The 19932-nt window shown below is 40.7% G+C and overlaps 1 protein-coding gene across 5 annotated transcripts in view; it reads left to right on the top strand.

Annotated features, from left to right (window-relative positions):
* The first annotated feature begins 27 nt into the window (after window positions 1–27).
* Window positions 28–19932, top strand: part of AP1G1 (adaptor related protein complex 1 subunit gamma 1) — a 38873-nt gene continuing 18968 nt past the window's right edge. Inside the window, exons 1-7 of one of the 5 annotated variants that reach the window (XM_015639724.2) lie at window positions 28–326; window positions 9368–9571; window positions 13876–14000; window positions 16161–16302; window positions 17513–17609; window positions 18469–18545; window positions 19653–19661. In XM_015639724.2, coding sequence (XP_015495210.1) covers window positions 9371–9571; window positions 13876–14000; window positions 16161–16302; window positions 17513–17609; window positions 18469–18545; window positions 19653–19661 — 651 coding nt within the window. In that variant the 5' untranslated portion in view covers window positions 28–326; window positions 9368–9370. The other 4 variants (XM_033517256.1, XM_015639726.3, XM_015639725.2 and 1 more) reach the window with 4 other exon arrangements.

Genomic DNA, 19932 nt, shown 5'->3' with positions numbered 1-19932 from the left:
GCGTGACGTCATCAGGGACTGCCACGGTGCAGCTGCACCTTGCCTTCCAAGACCAACCTCAAGGGTGCTTCCGCCAAGAAAAGTAGTGCAAGCGGCATTTTTCGTCCCGCCGCCGGCGGAGCTTCCCCGCCCTCTCGCCCTCCCGGCCCCGTTCCCACCGAACCCGGCACGGCCACCGTCCCACCCGCGGTCAAGAGAGCCTGCGGGGTGGCGGGGAGCGAGCCGGCTTGCGGATCCCTCCGCCTGCGGTATCAGTGCTGCGGCCGCGCCGCCGCCATTTTGAATGCCCTGCTCTGTCCGCCGCTGCTGCTGCAGGGACCGGCCTGGTGAGTGGGACTGATTCGAGCCTCCGCTGTCCAGGCTGGGCCTCCCCTGACCTCCAGGTCCCGCCGCCCGGGGCCGCGCGACTCTTGGGGCCTCTGTCTGCCCCGACCTCCGCGGCTGGGCCTCGGCCGCTCTGTCTGCGAGGCCGCCCCGTGCCCTCTCGCCGCCTCTGCCGGCACCGCTGCCTCTGCCCGGCGGTCCGGCCCGCTTCGAACTCTGCCCTGCGCCCCTGGGCCTTCTGCTCGAGCGCCGGGAGCGGACCGTGCCTGCCGTGGCCGTTTCTGTGCCGAGAAGACGGCGGTGCGGGTTCTGCCTCGGCGCCCGTCCCCGGAGCTCGGGGTAGCACGCAGCTGAAGCGGGAGCGCTGCCTCAGGAGCTGGTTTGTGCTGTGGCGCGGTGCCGGCTTGCGAGCAGCCGGGACTTGTGCCCGTCCTTCCCTTGGTCTATTATTGCCTAGGCTGCACAAGCGCCCCGAGTATTACAGCATCTGCAGTACTTACCGTTCATGGGTTTTAATGGAAGCAGGAGATGTTCTGTCTGGCTAAAGGTATTTGCAGTGAGCTGCTGTCTGACGGCCGGTTTGTAAGGGCGCCTTCAAGTCCCTTCAAGGCCGGTTGAGTTCTTGGACGAGCTACAAGATAAATTGTAATTTATTTTCTAGTAGACGTTGTTTTTAAAGTTAACAGATGGAACAGGTGTGTGCTTTATTGTGTTGAAAGTGATGCGTAAAAATGCTAAGCAACAAATTTCATTTTCTGATGCTTGAAATATTAACGGGACAGCACAGAATCCTAGTGGAATATCTTTGAAAGGATAACAACTGTCACATATGTGGCCAAAAGGTGTTTGATCCATAGCGGCTTAGACAGTAAAATATATGTGTGTTTTCCCCTGAAAATGCAGGGAATCCTTTAGGGATGCCAGGAATATCCTACATTTAAAATGGCAGAGAAATTTGTGCTGTTTCATTTCCCCCCCCCCCCCTTTTTTTTGTGATTAATTTCTGTGTGATAGAGCACAAAAGGTTTTTGTACCCATTTCCCTGCTGCCGCTCCTCTAAACTACACTTAGTATTTTTTCCTTTGTTTGTGTATCACATTCTGTTGCGAAATTCTTTTGTTTGTTTACTCATGTACTCTCTGGTGTTTGGCACAGGATTTGAAAACTTATTGGGAGCTTGAGAGTTGAATCAAGGCAGGAGATTTTGTGGGGTTTTTTTCTGAGGAGTTTGGTATGAAATCTTCCATCTTTCTGTGGTGGGAGGAGAGGAAAGGTATTTAAATTCTTGTTTCTTGCGAAGAGAAAAGTAGGTCTTGGGTAATTGTTTTGTGAAGGGATTCAGCTTTTGTGTTTTCAATGTGTAAGAGAACTTTCAGATTTCCTCCTTTTATGATAAAAAAAAAAATTTTTTTTTTTTTTTTTTTTTTTTTACTTTTCTGTTCCTGTGACTGCTGATCTGTTTTCCTGAAGGTGGCATGGTAGAGATGGAAAGATCCTGTAGTACCTTTGTAGTTCCTGTGAGAGATTAAGGGATAACAAAAATGTTCTGATTCTTGGTAGCTCCTTTGTGTACAGCGTTTTGCAGTGGCATCACTGTAGGATGAGTTTGGTGAGTGTGTCAGGCCATGGTGTGAGAAGGCTGTGGGCAGTGGCACAGGAGTCCAAGCTGCCTGTTGACAGGCACACAGAGCCCACCCTGGTTAGTGCAGTTCAGGTTTGGAAGGATACCTTTCCAAGTGTGAGGGCTCATGCAAATCTTTACTACTGCTAAAAGTGATGGCACTAAGTAAAGCTGCTTGTTCCTCTCCAGTGTGAATATTTGTATTTGTGAGCTGGCCCTGTATAGCTTCAGGGGATGGGTTGTTTGATCTCAACGTATTTTTTAATGATTGAGCAATTTCATCTGAATCCAGGTGATGCTCATTTGTTCTAGATGATAGCTGTTCTCTGGGGAAAAGGCTCTCTCCTGCCTTGGTAGGAGCATTACTTCGCTGGAGGAGAGTTTTGAGTTAATAAGTAAATATATGATGAGTCTGTAACTCACAAAACAGAGCTAAGTAATGTGACTACAAGTGAATCTGCTGATATCACAGGTACTACTGCAACCTGTATCTGCTACTTGGCAGAAATGCTACAGGTAAAATCAAAAATTAGAACTTCCTAGGGCATAGCTGAAGCTACATGACCTGTTGTAAAGTTTATATTAATGAATGTAAAATTGTGGCATCTTGTCTTTTATCTGGCATTAGCTAGGACAAGGAAGGGTGTGGGGTTTTTTTGTGACAAAGTAGTGGCTTTTAAAAATTTCATTTAAAGTTTAACTCTGCAGGAAAGTGAACAGGAAGTAAAATAGCCAGATTACCTCATAGATTGAAATAGTGAGAAAATTAGAACTAGGTGATAAATACAGAGATAATGTAGGTCAGTGGTGTTTGAAGTATTGAAACAGAGGCCAGAAAATCTGGAGCTCTGCTTCTATCTGTCATGGTGATCAGCTATATAGCTCTGCTAATTCTTCTTCCTACATTTTTTAGCTTCTAAAAAAAAGGGAGATATTAAATTTTTTTTTTTTGTCAGTCGTTGAGGTTGATGTTTGTTCTGACTGGGAGCTCAGTGTGTCTTCCTAAGGCAGTTCAGGAGTTGCTGGGTTTGGTGTATGTGCATAGTTGTGCAGGAATGGGATACCTCATCCAGTGCTCACTGGTACTCTGGGGCCATGCCTCAGTCAGGGAGTGGGAAGGGGTCTGCAGTTGTTCAGGGGTGGGATTGGGTGGGATCTGTGCAATGTCCTCAGTCTCTGTCCTGCCTTTCCTCTTCCTCTCAGCCCTTGAGCAGCACTGAGCCTTGCTTACTGTTGTGCTGCATTTCTTGTTGGTGAGTTGTTTTTGTTTTTTTTTAAATGTAACTGGAAGTGGGACCATCTCTTCTTCCAAGATTATTTTTTAGCCCTTGTTTTGGGGTACTTTTTTCTTATTTGGCCTCCCCTGCTCTCCTCCAGCGTAAGTGTAACTCTGATGCCTTTTCTTATGGGAAAGCATTTTGAAGCCCCCTGCTGACTTAATTGGTTTTTGATTTTCTGATGTTGCTTTCTAGTTCTCTATTGCATTCAATAGCTTTTTCCTCACAAGAGATTGTCCCACTTAGCATGTTACATGATTGGTTGCTCTTTCTCTCAACTCGTTTGTGTTCAGCTCATCAATTTCTTGATGATGATGGTGCTCCTTGCTTTGTTGCTTATTGTATAAATAGTTACAATAATTTAATATTTACTGTTATCTGTATAAATACTGATAATACTGGATCATATGCCAATATCTCTGCATTTGTTGACACCCTCATCTCTACTTGGAGAGTGTGTTTCTGGTTTTCCTGATAATATATTTTTCTTTTTACATGTCTGATAGAAGTGGGAAACCTACTGATAGCTGTATAGAGTTGAGACCATCAGTGGTGGGTGTCAACACTGCAATTACTCCTTTCATGGAGTCTGGACAGATCCTCTGCTCTTGTGTGTACTAGGCTGGACTCAGTTGAACCTAATCAAGTCGGAGAGTTCTGCTATTGATTCAGTTGGGAGTTGGTTGTGTAAGTTCCCAAAAGCTGGGGTTGCTTGAGGAGTGTGATTGCTTACGCATGCATTGGGGTGGAGCAACTTGAGTTGTGTATTTTAGATGTGTTTGAAATGTATGCTGCTTCAGCCTTGGGGTCTTTAGGCTTTGGGTGTTTTCTAGTCAGAACTAAGTTCAGAAATGCTGTTTAGAGGAGAAGCTGTAAGTTGGTGTGTATATCACCACAAGTGAAAATTTGGATAATTTCCCCAAACAGTAGACCTCTTCTGTGAATAATTTCATTAATTTTGATGGCCTGTATGTCTTAATGTTTCCAGAATTGAAGGCTAAATAATAGTGGAATGTTAAAATGTTAAATGTCTGATCATTTGTCCTAAAGAGGTTTTAAAACAACTGTTAATTTTTAAATTTTTATTGTCTTAGAGACATTAGATATTTTAAACGTAAGCTAACATTTCCAAATAGTTTCCAGAGCATGTGTTCTCAACTCAGCATTTAAGGACTGTCCTTTGTCTTTGCTCTGCAATTCCTGAGAGAGGAATATAGCTTGGCTGAAGCAGTTGAGCATTTTCAAGGTGGGTTTTGGTAATATTGCATGTGTGTTGTAAATATAAAAGGTGACCTATCATATTTGAATGTGACTATTGTAAGCGGGGCTCCTGGTAAAGTTCTCTACCCAAATATTTTTAGTACAATGGCCTGTTGAATAAAATCTTTAACTTTCAAACATGACAAGCTTCACTAGTAACAGACCATAAAAGAGGAGAAAGTAGTAATTTATCAGTACAGTTTAAATGAAAAGTAAATGTTTTAAAACATGAAGATTGTTATTTTTTTTCCACTTCTGGATAGTAGGAACAAGTTACACAAAGAGAGGGAATGTGTCTTTATTAGTTCAGGGGAAGCATGCCTCAATAGCAGAGGGAGGTGACTGTCGCCCTCAAAACTAAACCTTCTGATCTTGTTTTCATGGTTTTAGTTACTTTCCCAGGAAAGTAACTGTAAACACAAGTGTTTACACATTCCTTCTAAGAAATGTCCTTTGATGGACATTTCACATGACCAGCGTGACTGGGAAGGTGGTAACTTAGTTATCCAATCCCTGCTCATTGTCAAGAATCTGTAAATACTGGAGCCAAAAAATAAAGTTACTTCTTTTCCCGTCATACCACTGAGACGTGTTCGTGTGAATCATTCCATGTCCTTTAGTGACAGGTGACACCTTTACTAGTCTCTGGATTGCAGGGAAGAAGGTGGAATTCTGTTTTCTAAGGAATTTAAACATCAGCCACCTATACAACTTGAACTAATCTGAATTAGGTCTCCGACTCTCTCAGAAGTTTTGATCTTGAGAGTAAGTTCTTCTAAGGAGCAAGGCTTTTGAAGTGAGAAGAGGAAAACAGATCTGATAAGGTTGAAGAATGCTGTATGCAACCCTACCAGATAATGTAAATATTAACTAGTAGGCTTTTTTCAAGTCTTCAGAGCTCATCCCTGATTTCTGGAGCTTGTAGTTAACAAAGAAATGGCTGACGGAAACACCTGTTTTAAACCCAAGGTGGAAATAGGTAACAGCTTCTACAAACTGCCTTGTCATTTATGTTGATGTGTGAAGAATAAAATGGTGTGTCTGTACTGGTGAAAAATACTAACTAATCCTGAAGAACAAGATTTGCTACGTTGGAGGAAGTTTTAAGGCGCACTCTTAGGCACCAGCTAAAGTGAAGTTCCACCATCTCCTGTTGCTAGATGATATAGTTGTCCTCCCATTGTTGCATTAAAGGTCTGTTTGCATTATAATAGGCTTTGGAATTGCTCAGACCAGGTAAATGTTAATCTCTTCTGTAAGGTTTCTGAATTTAAGTGGTTTCATGTCCAGAGTTTCTTCTCATCTGCAGTAGCTATTGTTTACGCTTACTTGAAATGTCTGAAATTCAAAACTGCATGAGATTTCTGATGTATTAGCATGCAGAAGAATCTTAAAGTCACTGAAGGCAAAGAACAGGTACTTGATGAAAGAATTTTTGGTATTAAGAGAACACTTTCTTGCGGAGAAGAAAACACAATGTGCTACATTGCATGGGAATTACATTGTATTGAAATACTGGAAGAGTGTACCCAACAAGAGCTCAAGCTTCAAGGATTAACATGTAAGGTGATTTGTGAGGGGGAGACACTATTTTACATAGATGGTTGCAAAACCTTTTTTTATGGGATGGATTCAAAGGTGTATTAAAAAAGCTGAATTATTTGATATTGACCCAAAAAAAGTATGTAGTTGCAGCACAAGGATAGAAGTTCTGAATACTGGAAAATAAATCTCAGCTCTATCTTTTGTCCTTGATTTTGTCCACCATCAGAGCAGTTCTGAATTGTTCTGTTCTCATCAGGCAGAAAGTGTGTGTGAGATACAGTTGCTCTTAGTCAGCCCTTCAGGTTGGACTCTGTGTAACTGTGCAGCAGGAAGCCTCAGAAATTGGTTCTTGAGTCTTATTTATCAATTCTTTGCTTTGTAAAATGCTGGTTCTGCTTGCCTTCCTGTGGTTGTGAAATGAGGACAAAAAACAATCTTTAAAATGTGCCTTGCTAATTATTTATGCAAGAGTATTTGTAAATACTGACTATTCACTTTGTTCAATGTCTGAATGATGTTCAGGCGAAGTCCAACTAGATCTTCAATTTGTTGTCATTGTACCTGCTTTCTCTCAGTGAGACAAACATTGTTGAATTCTATTTTTCCATTGACTAGAACTGTTTAGGCAGTCTTTCCTTTTGTTTTCTGTTGTCCAGGACCACGCTTACAGTGCTGAAGCCTTCCATGGACATACCTACAGAAAGGCTTTGGTCCACTGGGAAGGAAAGGAGTGGGTTTGTAAAGTCATAGGCTGCAGATACTAGCATTCAGCAGTTTATAAACCTTCAGATATAGAGTAGGAACAAAACAGCTTGTGGTATCAGAACAAATAGTTGGCAAACCTCAGTTTGTTTGCAGGTTTATGTATTAGTGTTTCAAAAGCTTTGTAAAGAATGCTTTGTTTTAAATAAAGGAGTCAGTTATTGTTGTAATAGCTAGACTAGTAGTAGCCACTGCTTATCTTCTCAGGAACAGCAACATTGTAAGATAAGCTTAACTAGGGTGCCTTAGCATCAATGTGGATTCCTGCTGGAGTGAACCTTTCACCTCTTTTCCACTCCATCTGAGGTCTCCCAAAGCTGCATGTTCTCACTGCTGCCTGTCTTAGCACAAGCCAGACTGATGTGTCTGAGGACTGCTTTTGGGAGGAAGGGGGCAGGCTGTTTTTCGCATATGCAAGTTGGTGCACTGTCCCTGGCATGTCAGTGTGAACACAGTGGAAGGCCTGGACTCACCTTTTTCAGAATGAGCCTGCACACGGGTGATCTTGGTGATTATGAAATTACTGCCTATAGACTGCAGTGGAATATTTCTGCAGTAGTGCTTTTATCTTTGTGACTTCTGCCCAATTTTCCAAATAGAGCATGCCTTATCATGATCAGTTTAGAATCATGTGATATGTGTGTGTAGTAGGTGAGTCCAGGCTTAAAAGTTCAGCACTTAACATGGACAGTGGCCACCCAGGAAAGAGATTTTTGAGTTTATGATACCGTTGTGAAAAGCACAAGCTGAGCACTTTGCAGCAATCAAAACTCAGCAGAGTGTAACCAATTCTCAGAAAAATAATAGGCAAAAAAAATAAGGCATTTTGTATAAATGCCTCAATATTACATCTACCCTTTAAGTGCTACGTGCAGCATTTCAGTTCTCTTCCCCTTCAGAAAGGATGCAGAATTGTATTAAATGCAGGCATGGTAGCAAAGGTAGTGTCATGGAAGGGCTTTTTCTGGAGACTGATTTCTAACTTCTCTGTAACTATTATGCTTGTTAGTGCAGCATGACTGCATAGCAACTGTTAATTTATTCATATCACAGTAATGTAAGGAAGTTTGTGAATTCACATGGAGAGACAAGGCAAGAGTAAGGATTAATGTGTCCAATAGTCTTGATCCTACACGTTGTCAGCGTTTTGGGACAGAGTTTCCTTGTGCAGGAGGAATATCTCTATTTTTCCATTTTCAAAACCGAATGCTTTGTGTCTCTGTAAATTCAAGCTTTTTAAAGTACGAAGATGGAGAACTTACATATGAGGAGTCTACATGGTTTGGCTGAAGAGGACTAGTGTATGTATGAGTTTATAATCGGGACTCAGAGCTGCCTTAGTCTAGCTTACTGTAAGGCCGCCTTTACTTGTACATGCATCTCTCTCTGCTTTTCTGCAAGCAAAGAAGTCCCCTGATAGCTCTGTGTCCCAGCCCCTCTGTTCTGTGGTACCATGTAAGCCAGTTAGTGCAGTACCTGAATGCACATCCTTTTCTTATATGGCAATGTTTAAAATGTATGACACTGTTAAGGGGAAATGGTGACCCAGGCAGAATCTGTAGCAGACATAGCAACTTTTTACAGAGTTGGTCTGATACCTGTTATGGGAAGAGCTCAGTTCTCTGAGTTCTCTGTTTGTGGGCTGGCATGGATGGAAGAGGGCTGTAAAGATGTTTATATAGTCTGAGCTCCCTGAAAGTCAGAAGTCTGCTTTGGTGAGCATGGACTGAAAAGTTCAACTGTTGAACATAATCCTAAAGTTTAAATTCTGTTTGACAGCCACTTTCCTCTTAACAGGTACTTGGCAGACTAAATTGCTGTCTGGGTTAAATGGCTCCATCAGTATTCCATCTGATGAGGTGAAACTACTCTGAGTGTTCTTGTATACACCTTTCATACCCATACCGCCAGACAGTAACGTCACAGGCTTGTTTGTTTCAGAAAGGGTTATTCTAACTGGGGTGTAATGAAAGGATGTTGTAAACACTATTATTTATTTTTGAAGCAGGATTCTCTGAAATCTGATCTGCACACCTAAGATTGCTCTTCCATTTGCTTTTCTGCTGACTTCAACACTTCTAAGAACGAGGCGTATATGACACAAGTTAGCAGGATTTTTGAAGCATGGCTGTCTGAAGCACTTAGATGAAATCTTGCGGAAGTTATTGAACGGAGTTGTGTTTTGTAGAGGATTTCTGTCCTGAGTTGTCATGATTCTGGGATCAGTTCTCTTTGGAGCCTGGCTTTTCTGGAGAGAGGCAGATGATGTGAATATGAGAGTACCTTGCAGAGGACTGTTTCTGCCTGTTTCAGGTGGGGAGTCATGTTCACTTGACAGCTGGCTCAAATTGGAGTAATTTCTATTTCTAATGTTCTGGAAGAGCAAATGGGAGGTGCAGTGAAGTGCTTGGGGTCTCAGTTTTACTCTTAACCGTGCTCCTGAAGGAGCCTACATTTTCTTCATTCTTTTACTTACATAACTGTAGGGTAAGAAAGAAAAAAGAATACATGGAAGTGTGAGACGGTTATGAAGCCTTTAGAGACAATAGAAGTTTTACAGACCACTTTCTTCTCTCAGAGGATGCCAGCCCCCATCAGACTGCGGGAGTTGATCCGGACCATCCGGACAGCAAGAACCCAGGCAGAAGAGCGTGAGATGATTCAAAAGGAGTGTGCTGCTATCCGGTCATCCTTCCGAGAGGAAGATAACACATACCGATGCAGAAACGTGGCAAAGCTGTTGTATATGCACATGCTGGGATACCCTGCACATTTTGGACAGGTAGGTTAAAGTTTAGTGCCTTCTGTGCATAAGCCAGTCTGTCTTCTGTGGTTTGGGCACTTTGACTTGTTCAGAGCATTCCTATGTGCAGTTCTGCTGTCTGTCAGGATGTTTTGAGGTCTGTTTTCATGTGTGTGCTGAACCTATGTTAGTTAGTTGAGACTTTGTTAGTGAGGTTTGCTCCTTTGGGGCTTACATATTTTGCTTTGAAACTTGAGGTTAGTCTGCTTTTTCCATACTTTCTCTTCACCTTCCATGTTTCTGCAGAGCAGTTATGCTTAAACCACAGTCCAAGACACAGGGATATTTTTAGATTGGATCAAAATAGCACTTTGGAGTTCTGTCTCTGAAAAATACCACATACTTCAAAGGAGGTTCTATACTGTTTTCCTTATAAAGCAATGCACTTGAGACAGAAAAGAGTTGGTCTGTTCCTGGCAATCAGAAGTTGATGTTCCTTATCCCCATTTTAGTGAGGTGACATGGAGAATGCAGGTGTGGGTTTTCCATCTCTTGGCTTATTTTTGATGTGCTATTTTTGACGGAAATTTTAGGAAAGGGAGGCAGGAAGATGGAAGCTCTTGATCTACAAAGTGTCCCTTAGGTTAGCTTTGCTTTGTCTTTTTGGCATAGTCAGTTTTGCTTAGAAATCATTAAGTGTCCTGTTAATAGCAATCGAACATAGGTCTTCACTAAAATTTAAATCAGTCAAATTGTTGTGTCCCTTCAAGTAACTTCACGTCCTGTGTGTCTATCCATTTGTGGTTGGATTTACCAATCCTAATACATCTCACTGAAACAGTAAGCTCAAACCAGTGAATTCAAATTGCAGATAGAGTTAGGATTAGTGAGTCTGGACTTCATGTGTTATAGCACATGAAGTGCCTTATCTTACTTCTATATTATTGGATTCTTCTCTCAGGGTAATGAGTTTTTGGAAAAAAAGCAAGTGAATTTGTGTATTATTCTGTTCTTAATACTTGTCATAGAGGGGTTCCCTGGTCCAAGAGAGAAACTTCCTGTCACAAAAATTAAGGCTAAGTATCTTGGAGCCTTAAGAATAATAAAAAGTGTTACAGATAAGTGTCATCTACAATTTTAATGTTTGGCCTGTGTTAAGAACATTACTTGAATTTCCTTCTTCTCTCTTGTTACTCAAGTATTTAATCCTATACAAGGGAGATTATAATTTACCATTTATTTTAATAATTTAATTTACTATTGCTAATGAAATTTACTAATTTACCATTACAAACTAAAGCAGAAATTTTCAGTTTCTGCTTTGGTTAGTAATGGTAAATTCACTGTTCGTAAAAGAAGGCTAAAGCAGATTGTTCACTCTCCAGTATTGCCAGGCTTGCTACATCTCAAAAAGAAGCATCTATTCTGACTATTTGGGGAGCAGGGTACTTCATGCAATGCCCTTGGTTCTCTTGTAATTTATCAGCTGCATTTTGAGGAGGGCATAGGGCCCAATACTGAAAAGGGGTTTTTAACCAAGTATTCTCTTAAGTGAGTGAGTTAGAGACCTTTGCATGTCCTTAACATTTACTGCTAGAAGGAATCTTCCAAGGTGTTGCTGTTATGTAGGAATATAGTTTGTGTGAGCTGGGGAACCCGTTGAGGACGCAGGCTGTTTCAGCAGTGCTGTCTTGCAGATAGATGGTCCTGCACTCTAGACTGGAAGCTTCTGAGAGTGACAGGATAAATATGCAGGGAAGATGTTTTGCTGAAAAACAGGAGAGCCACAAGTGGTGTTACAGCCTTTCTTAAAGCTGAAAGCAGACTGCTGCTAGCAGTGTGGGTAGCCAGGAGTGAGTGGTCAATCTACTTCTGTCCAAGCTGGGGCTCCTCGACTTTGACCTGGGGTATCTTGTACACAAGTATGAGACTGAGTGCCATATTTAGCCAGTGCTTGCTGATATGCACTGGATGGCATGCTGCCTCCTGAGCATGTGCAAAGGCCCTTTGTGCAAGTTTAGAAGTCATCAGACAGCCTAGACAAATGGTTAAATAACCTTATTATTGTCATTGTTTCTATTTGAAAAAAAAAAAAATCCTGTTGGAAGAGTGGCTATGTCAATAAAAGCTGGGTCAGTTGTAGTCTGGTTACATGCCAGTAGTATCTGTTACAGTAGTGGTGTAGCAGATTTTAATTGTTCCTCTGAATGAAATGGATTTAACGGTATCAAGATTTTTTCCACCAATTACACCTAGTAAGAGCTTCAGCTGATCATATTTCTTAGTACTGCTATGCATGAATCTAGTTTGCATGTATTTATGTACAAGTGAAACAAGAAATAATCAGCCTTTCATGGGGTGAATTTCACTAATATCTTTTAAATTCAAAATATAGTTACTAGAAATATACTATATATACTATACGTACTAGAAATATATCTTAGAGTAACTGTTGAAATCATCAGTTTCCTTATGCTCTTCCTCAGTCATTCATCTTATGGGTAAGAGCCAATGAAGGTGTAGCTTAGATGTCCTCAATTTTATGTTGCATTTTTGCAGAGGATTGTCTATGTATTTTGTAAGCCCAGGAAAGAAGGTTGTTTCAGAAGTGCATTATTGTTTTACAGAAAGCACTGGAAACATGAGAGCTTGCTATCTAGGGTTCTGTTATCTCTGGCTGATCTTGAGCATTTGTGCAAATTCAGTTATCTTTGCAGAGGACTGGTCTTATTCAGAGGTGTTTATTCAAAGTTTTCTTTCCTTTTAACCTTGCAGGCTGAACTCAATTTCTTGCAAGTCTTTTCTTACAAATGTGTCACCCTTGCACTAGCTGGGCTTTCATATATGACAACATATACAGTTGAGTGTGTGTTCTAATGCCATGTGCTCATGAGATCTTGCAGGACTGGGATGAAGCCGGAGCACTTTATTTCTCTTCTTACCAATACACTGTGCAACTTTACTGTCGTGATGTGTGTTTCTTGCATCTCACCTGTGTCTGTTGCCCTGTTCAAGCTTCTGTCTAGCTGGGGCCATGAATCCCTTTTCCTGACACTGCATATCTTTGCTTGTGCATGCCCCCTTTGTGATGGATCTGTTGCTAGCTCTGTCTGACCCCTCCTATTGTGTATGCTTACATGCTGCCCCAGCTAGTTTATAAAGCAGACTTACGGAAACTGCTTGTGAGGAATAGATCTCTACTTTCCTGTAATAGATAACTAAACAACTATATACAGTTAATCTATTTTAGTGCATAGAAATGTCAGAATATCTCTGTGGTTATTGGTTTTTGTTTTTCATTATAAAAATGTCAGATGTAAAAATGAGGTAGCAATTACATTTTAAATTAGCAGAGTGCAGGTGGAAACTATATATATTGTCTTGGGAATCTCTTCTGTTCTATTTTTCACAGTTGCCATTTCTACAGGGGGAAAAGGAAACTTGTAGTGTCTGGAATGCACATGATTTTAGTAAACTTCACGTGTTCCAGAGATTACAGAGAAGTGCAGGAATGTAACTATCTCTGACAATCGATGTTTTACCTAGCTAGTAAGTTACTTACAGATCATAATAAACAAAACTTGGTTTTAGAGTCATAGAATCCTAGAATGGTTTGGGTCAAGAGATCATCTAGTTCCAACTGCCATGGGCAAGGACACCTGCTAGTCCAGGTTGCTCTAAGCCCAGTTCAGTCTGGCCTTGAATACTTCCAGGGATCCAGGGACAGGTACAGCTTCTCTGTACCTGTGCCAGGGCCTCACCATGCTCACAGTTGAAAATTTCTTCCCAATATCTCTAAACCTTCCCATTTTTCCATTTGAAGTCATTACTCCATGTCTTATCACTGCATGTCCTTGTTTTGGCAGCTTACAGAGCACTGATCCTCTTCCCTGTAGATAAATGGAACCTTTTAAGTCTAGTTTAAAAGTTTTGTGTGCATATCAAACATGACACATGATCTAGATTTCCAGATCTTTACTATTTTGTGTTTGGTGATGTGTCTTTCATCTCTATCAATGTGTTATCATTTACTTTGTGATCTGACTTTAACTCACGTATTTGGTGTATCTGAGGTCATGGAAGACCAACAGTGTCTGGCAACTTCAAGGCACCGGTGCTGTTAATGACCTTCCTGCTGGCTTTGTTGGAACTTTGGGCAGGTCTTTTAACCTTTCTTGGTTTTCCACATCACCAAAATGAGAACCAAATACACCTTTTAAAGTGCGTTCTGAGATACATACATAGCTATGCATCAAAACTCAAACTGTTTCTTCTGTAGCTAAGAAGTAGTTTAAAGCTAATTATGTTTTCTTTTTCTTCTTTTTTTCCTTATTTTTTTCCAGTTGGAGTGCCTCAAGCTTATTGCATCTCAGAAATTCACAGACAAGCGCATTGGGTATTTAGGTGCCATGTTGCTGCTGGATGAGAGACAGGATGTTCATCTTCTTATGACCAATTGCATCAAGAAGTAAGGGTACCACGTCTCCATCAAACTATGCTTTTTGAGGTTTCAGTATCAGAAAGTATCCTTCTGCAAGTGATACTTAGTACTTCAGGGATTTTCCCTTGTGTTAGAAAACTGGGATCTTGAAACTGTTGTATGCTGCTGACAGTAATAAGGCTGTTGTAGTAGTCCTCTGTATTGGGCCGTACTGTTTAGATTCTTTAGTGGGAAGAGAATATAAAATTGCATTGGTTTTGAAGAGGCATATGTGGCAAGCAGCACATGTCCTATGTGCATTTGTTTGCTTCTGCTGACAAGCTCTGAAGAGTTGTCAGGGAATAAGGCTATGTAACTTGTTTTATTTTTAAAATCTAATGATCCTGACAAATGGTTTTCATTGGAAGTAAGGCAACAGCTTGGGATGTGCTGTCATGTTGCTGAAATCAGACAAGAGGTGGTGGGAATTACTGTTTTTTTAATACTTCTCTCAGAAAAGCAATGTTGAAGTGGGCCTTTTTGCATCATAGTTTAGTGGGCAACGATGATTGTGTTTCCTTTTCAAGATGGATTGGAGCAGGTATGGAACAGCTGGGTTCTAGTTGACCTACCCAGAGATTGTGTGTGATGTACCTGTTTTTATTATTATGTACTGTTAGCACATAAGCCTCTCAGATATTAGCAAGTAAAGTATTGATCATCAATTAGACTGTGGCCTCAAAGTGCTTTGAAAGAAACTTGGCAAAACTATGGGCCTGAGGATCTGCAGACTTTGGGCCTAGTGTCCAGGAGACGAGACTTTTGTCTAAAGGTCTTTCATTGAAATGCCATACTTGTGAGACGCTCCCATTAGAACCAGTCCTCAGGTTAACACCTCTTTTGATTGTTCATGCTGTGAATTTGTAAATGAATTTGGTAAGGGTACAGTGAGTTTGAACTGGAAATTAGTCAGATGAAAGCTGAGCAAAAATGGTGGAAAGCTTCCCACCATCTCCTGGGTTGCATATTGCTTTCTCCTTTGGCTTCTATATTTGCTGTTGTGTCTTGCTTCTATCTAGATATTAAGGGATGTATTTATGGCATTGTTTTTCACTGCTTCATAGCACAACCCAGATTTTTGAGACGAAAAGGAAAGCAACCTCTTGAAGTATGTACTTGTGATACACACAGCTTTATATAGCTGCCAACAATTGTTAGAGGAAGGAAATGAAAAAACAACGTATTTAGTAGCATTTAGTAGTTCCTTCATCAGCATTTTGCCATAATTGCTTCATGTTACAACCAGGATACTGTTTTTCCATTCTGAACCTCTTGCGTGTTTGGTTAGGAACCACTTCTTTCCCCAGCTCTTCCATCTTTCAAGTCCTGAGCTCCCCTTGCCTCCCAAACCAGGAGCTGTATTTTTTACTTTCTTCATCATTGAATTCTGGGTGCTGTCGCAACCTTGGTACCAAACACAGATGGAAGAGTGGTGTAGAAGTCAGTTTTGAAGTTCTGTTGGGATTGCCATGTAGAAGCTGTGTTGTCTTGTGCTTAGTGTGACATTGGTAGCTAGCCTTATGAGTAGCATCTTCTGTTAGGTAGTTTAGCTTCTTAGTGAGTACTTTTCACAACTTCCTTAGGCATATGAATAGGAAAAATTGCTAAACAGAAATCTTGTATGGATTACTTTCAAGGTGTGTGAGTGGTTGGGTTTGTGGTTTTTGGTGAGGATGGAGGATATTTTTACACAGATTTTTCTATGCTGTTTGGTTTGTAAATGCAAAAGCTAAAGCTTGGTGTAGAACATCTTTAAATGGGGACAGCCCACAGTGTCACTGCAGGTCTATACTTTGCATGCAAGTTCCAAAGCTAAAACCATTTTAAATGGAATTCTCTATAGTCTCCCCTCTTTCTCAGCTCAATCCCTGGATACCCTGACAGGTCACCCTGATAGCCGAACCAAGTATTTTATCTTTTTAATTCCGAATTCTAAGTAGAATTAATAGCAATCCCTGTGGTACATGCACTCAAAGCTTCTATTGCTCCCAAGTCATGCTCCCACACAGCTGTGAATCCAGAAAGTTGTTTGTTGCTGTGTGGGCCATGTGTGTTGCTGGTTAGATGACTCTAGCTATAGATACGCTTTTTTGTGTGTTTGGTTTCTCTGTGTGCATGTTGATTGACTTTTTTTGTTCTCTTTTACAGTGACCTTAATCACAGCACGCAGTATGTGCAGGGGCTGGCACTTTGTACTCTTGGCTGCATGGGCTCCTCAGAAATGTGCAGAGACCTTGCAGGAGAGGTGGAAAAGCTCCTCAAAACTTCCAATTCCTATCTTAGGAAGAAGGTACTTCAGGAAACTTTTGAATAGTTTGTTATGGATTAAAAGGCAAGATTGATTGAATACCTTTCTAATAGCTGGAATTCTAGATGACTGAGATGACACTGAGTGAATATCTTCCCAGTGTGCAAGACAGAGCTCAAAATTCCCTCTCTGTTGATAGCAGGAATGTATGTAAGCCTCTGAAAGATAAGCCTCCAATTGGCGAGGAAGTTGCTTCTATTTTTGTACTCTCCCCTAATGTTATTTGTGGTAATGCGAACAATTGCCCCCTCATGGAGGTTAGCCTCAAAATTCTGGTCACCAGTTTTATTTGTCTTCTCAGATGAGTCCAGAGAAACTCTGGTTATTAACAGTGCAGGCTGGTATAAGAAGATTTGAATCTATTTGATGTCTTCTATTGATGATGGTTGATGTTGATGATGGTGACAGTGATGATGGTTAAGGTCTTGAAATGGACAAACACTTAAAAATTGTCTTGTTTTTGCAGCAAATGTGCCATAGCATCAGCAAAGTGTGATCACCCCCATTCTTTTAGATTTATTTATTGATAAGTCTTGGTGAGAGTGTGAAACAGTAAGATTAGGAGGAGATGCATTGTTATTTCTTTGTCTAGTGCTGGATCTAGAGAGAGTTTGGAGAGAAAGCAACGCTAAGAGGTCTTGCTGTGTTCTGGAAAGAGGCGCTTGATTTTTCAGGCAGATGCAAGGAATAGTATCTGCTGTTGCTTCTCCATCCTAGGCATGTGCTTTTTCAAAAAGGCCTGGAAGTGTAGTTTTGTTTCTCATAGCACCCATCATCTGCAGGAGGAAGTTGTTTTTTGGGGAAGGAGGGAAAGTAAATAAGCCATAATTTGACAGTAAGTTTAATTATTTGCTTCCAATGCATCTCTCCTTCCCAGCAACAGAAAGACAGGCTGAAGTTAGCCCTATTAAAGGCAGAATTGCTTTGCAGATAATAGCACTACTTCTGTGAATAATGTGAAAATTAACTAGGGGGAGTATTAGCTTGTAGTTCAGTGCTCCCCCTTTATTCAGCTCTCTTCTGGAATGCTGTTTACTAACACATGTAATAGAGAGATGGAAAAATGTGCCATATACTTTGCAGGCCTTTGTTTATCATGAAGATTGTTATAGTTCCCATTGTGCTAGATATTCCCAAAACAGGTATTGTTGTCATTGCAGTGTGTATTAACAGAAGTGTTTTTCCTATCCAGGCAGCACTGTGTGCTGTTCATGTCATCAGAAAGGTGCCTGAACTTATGGAGATGTTCCTGCCAGCCACCAAAAACTTGCTGAACGAGAAGAACCATGGTAATAGCCAAGACTGTACTTAGCAAGGCTAGGCCATTTTCTAGAGTATAGTTCATTTGCTACCTTAGCCTTTCATTTGGAGGGAACTTCAGAGGTTTATTTGTATGATTTGTTTCTTTCCATTTCTACACAGTGAATGCAAATGTCATTTAGAAGGAAGGGATGTGTATGACTCTGCTAGTCAACAGGATTTTAATATGGCATAGGTGACAAAAGGAACTCTTTCACTGTGTTTTGATACACTTCAGATTGGGTGAAATGAGAAAGTTTGATTTTTATCCTGTACACTGCCTAAAGTGACTCTAAGGCAGTGACTTCTTAGGTTTGGAGTTTGTTTTTTTTTTTTGGTGTAATCTTTCTTTAAAAGATTACACCAAAGTTCTGAGTCCTCCTGAGGAAGGTGACGTAAGGTCAGCTAGGCTACCCAAATCAGAAGAGAATATCAAGAAGTATGAGGAACTTGACACCCACAATGCAATTAGCACATACTGTCCTTCTGGAGTATTATATTTGTATAAAATCTTAGAATGGTTGGTTTTAGAAGAGATCTTAGAGGTCAGTAGCCTAACTGCGACCATTACTGTATGTTCAGTATTTGAGTTTCTGTAGACCAAATCAAATTTATCTTCTGCTTTGGCCTTTAATTGCAGCTTTAAGACATGAGCACATCGCTGTCTGCTTTCCCTTGGACACAGCTGCAAGCACAAATGTTTGTAGTGATAGATAAAATATGTTGAATTCAAGAATATTTTTTTAATGATTTCCTCTTGTTCTCTTGTGATCTTTATCAAATGTCTGGAGCCAGTGGAATGGTGTTAAATGGAGATACATTTTTCTTTCCCACCTTCCTCACCTTTAGGTGTTCTTCACACATCAGTTGTCCTCCTCACAGAGATGTGTGAGAGAAGCCCAGACATGCTTGCACACTTTAGAAAGGTGAGTGTGAACTGGTAATATTGCAAAGTTAATATTCAGGGCCTTCTAGTAAAACCCTTAAAATTGTTTGGGTGAAGAATTTAATGCTACTGTCTGTTCGCTAAATTTTTTAAAAAAACCATTCAGTGTGGGAATTTTGTGTGTATCTAGGCCTAATCAATTAAACCCTTTCAGTAAGTGTTTAAATTACAAAACATCAGTCTTAAGATTGTGCAGTATAAAACTCATCCTAGAGTTGGATTTAAAGTCGTCTTTGATAGTTCCAAAGGTTTTTCCCCACTCCTCGTATCTAATTGCATAGTGATGCTGGAATCACAAATGGAGTAAACATAAAGACAAAGATGAAAAACTGAAGCTTATACCAACACCTGAATGCCTTAACCACAGCCACACAGTTATAGACGCACCTTCAAAAACATCAGTCTGAATTCTAGTTGTATAGATACCTTATGCCTGGTGCATGCTGTGCTGCACAATTTTCCATTTTAACTTAAGGGTTTTAGAGTCAATGTTGCTCTTCCTTCTCTGGTCAAGAATGTTTGCTTCCCATCGCCCTCCTGAATTCCTTATGCTGTTCACCGTAATTTGCTCTATTGTTACCATGTGAAAGATTACTGATAGAAGGGCATCTGAAAGTTGCCTTGATTGTCATTTTAAGTTCTTTGTCAAAAAGGAGAAATTGAACAAAGCTGGTGGAACAGAGGGCATTTGCTCCTCTGAAAAGTCTTAAAGGTGTTTGTTTATTTGCATGCCCAGTTTACTTTCCCCCTTGACTTGCCTATATCATTAGGGATTTAAAACTGTACATCCTTTGGTGCATCTTAGCATTTTGGCATGCATCTTCCCTTGCCTTGATTGTAAATGTCAAAGCATGAAAAAAAGATGAGATTCATTTTGCAGGTACCATCCCTGCTACTAATTGCTCAGTTAATGTGACAGTTGTGGGAAAAGAGATAAGAGTTCAGTCCACATAATTTGTTACTAGGTGGATTCTTTCTAGCTATTTCTTGTAGTAGTTACGCTGTGAATGGTATAACATTGAACTGTCCCTAACGCTTGCTTCGTCTGTTTTGTCCCTTTTGTCTGTTTGGCATCCTGCTGAGTTAGAATGAAAAGGTAAGAATTAATTTTTCTAGATGATGCATGTTTGCCTTGAATGTGTAGATTTTTGTCCCTTGTGGGGCAGTGCCTCTGAATGACACAGTTGTGATTGATTCCACACGTTTACTTGTCTAATGCTCTTCATGTGCTGGTCTTGTCATTAAACCTCTACATCCGTGGCAGCCCTGAATCTCAGTTGTGGCCTTCTGTGAACATCAGCCTGCTTTCCTCAAGCTTTCCCTCATTTGAGGAATACTTTTCAGATTTTTTTTTATTTTTTTTTTTT

Source organism: Parus major, chromosome 11 (assembly GCF_001522545.3).
Source record: "Parus major isolate Abel chromosome 11, Parus_major1.1, whole genome shotgun sequence".
In the NCBI taxonomy this organism is placed as follows: domain Eukaryota; kingdom Metazoa; phylum Chordata; class Aves; order Passeriformes; family Paridae; genus Parus; species Parus major.
Note: the sequence above shows the minus strand (reverse complement) of the source record. Positions and strands in the feature narration are given on the sequence as shown.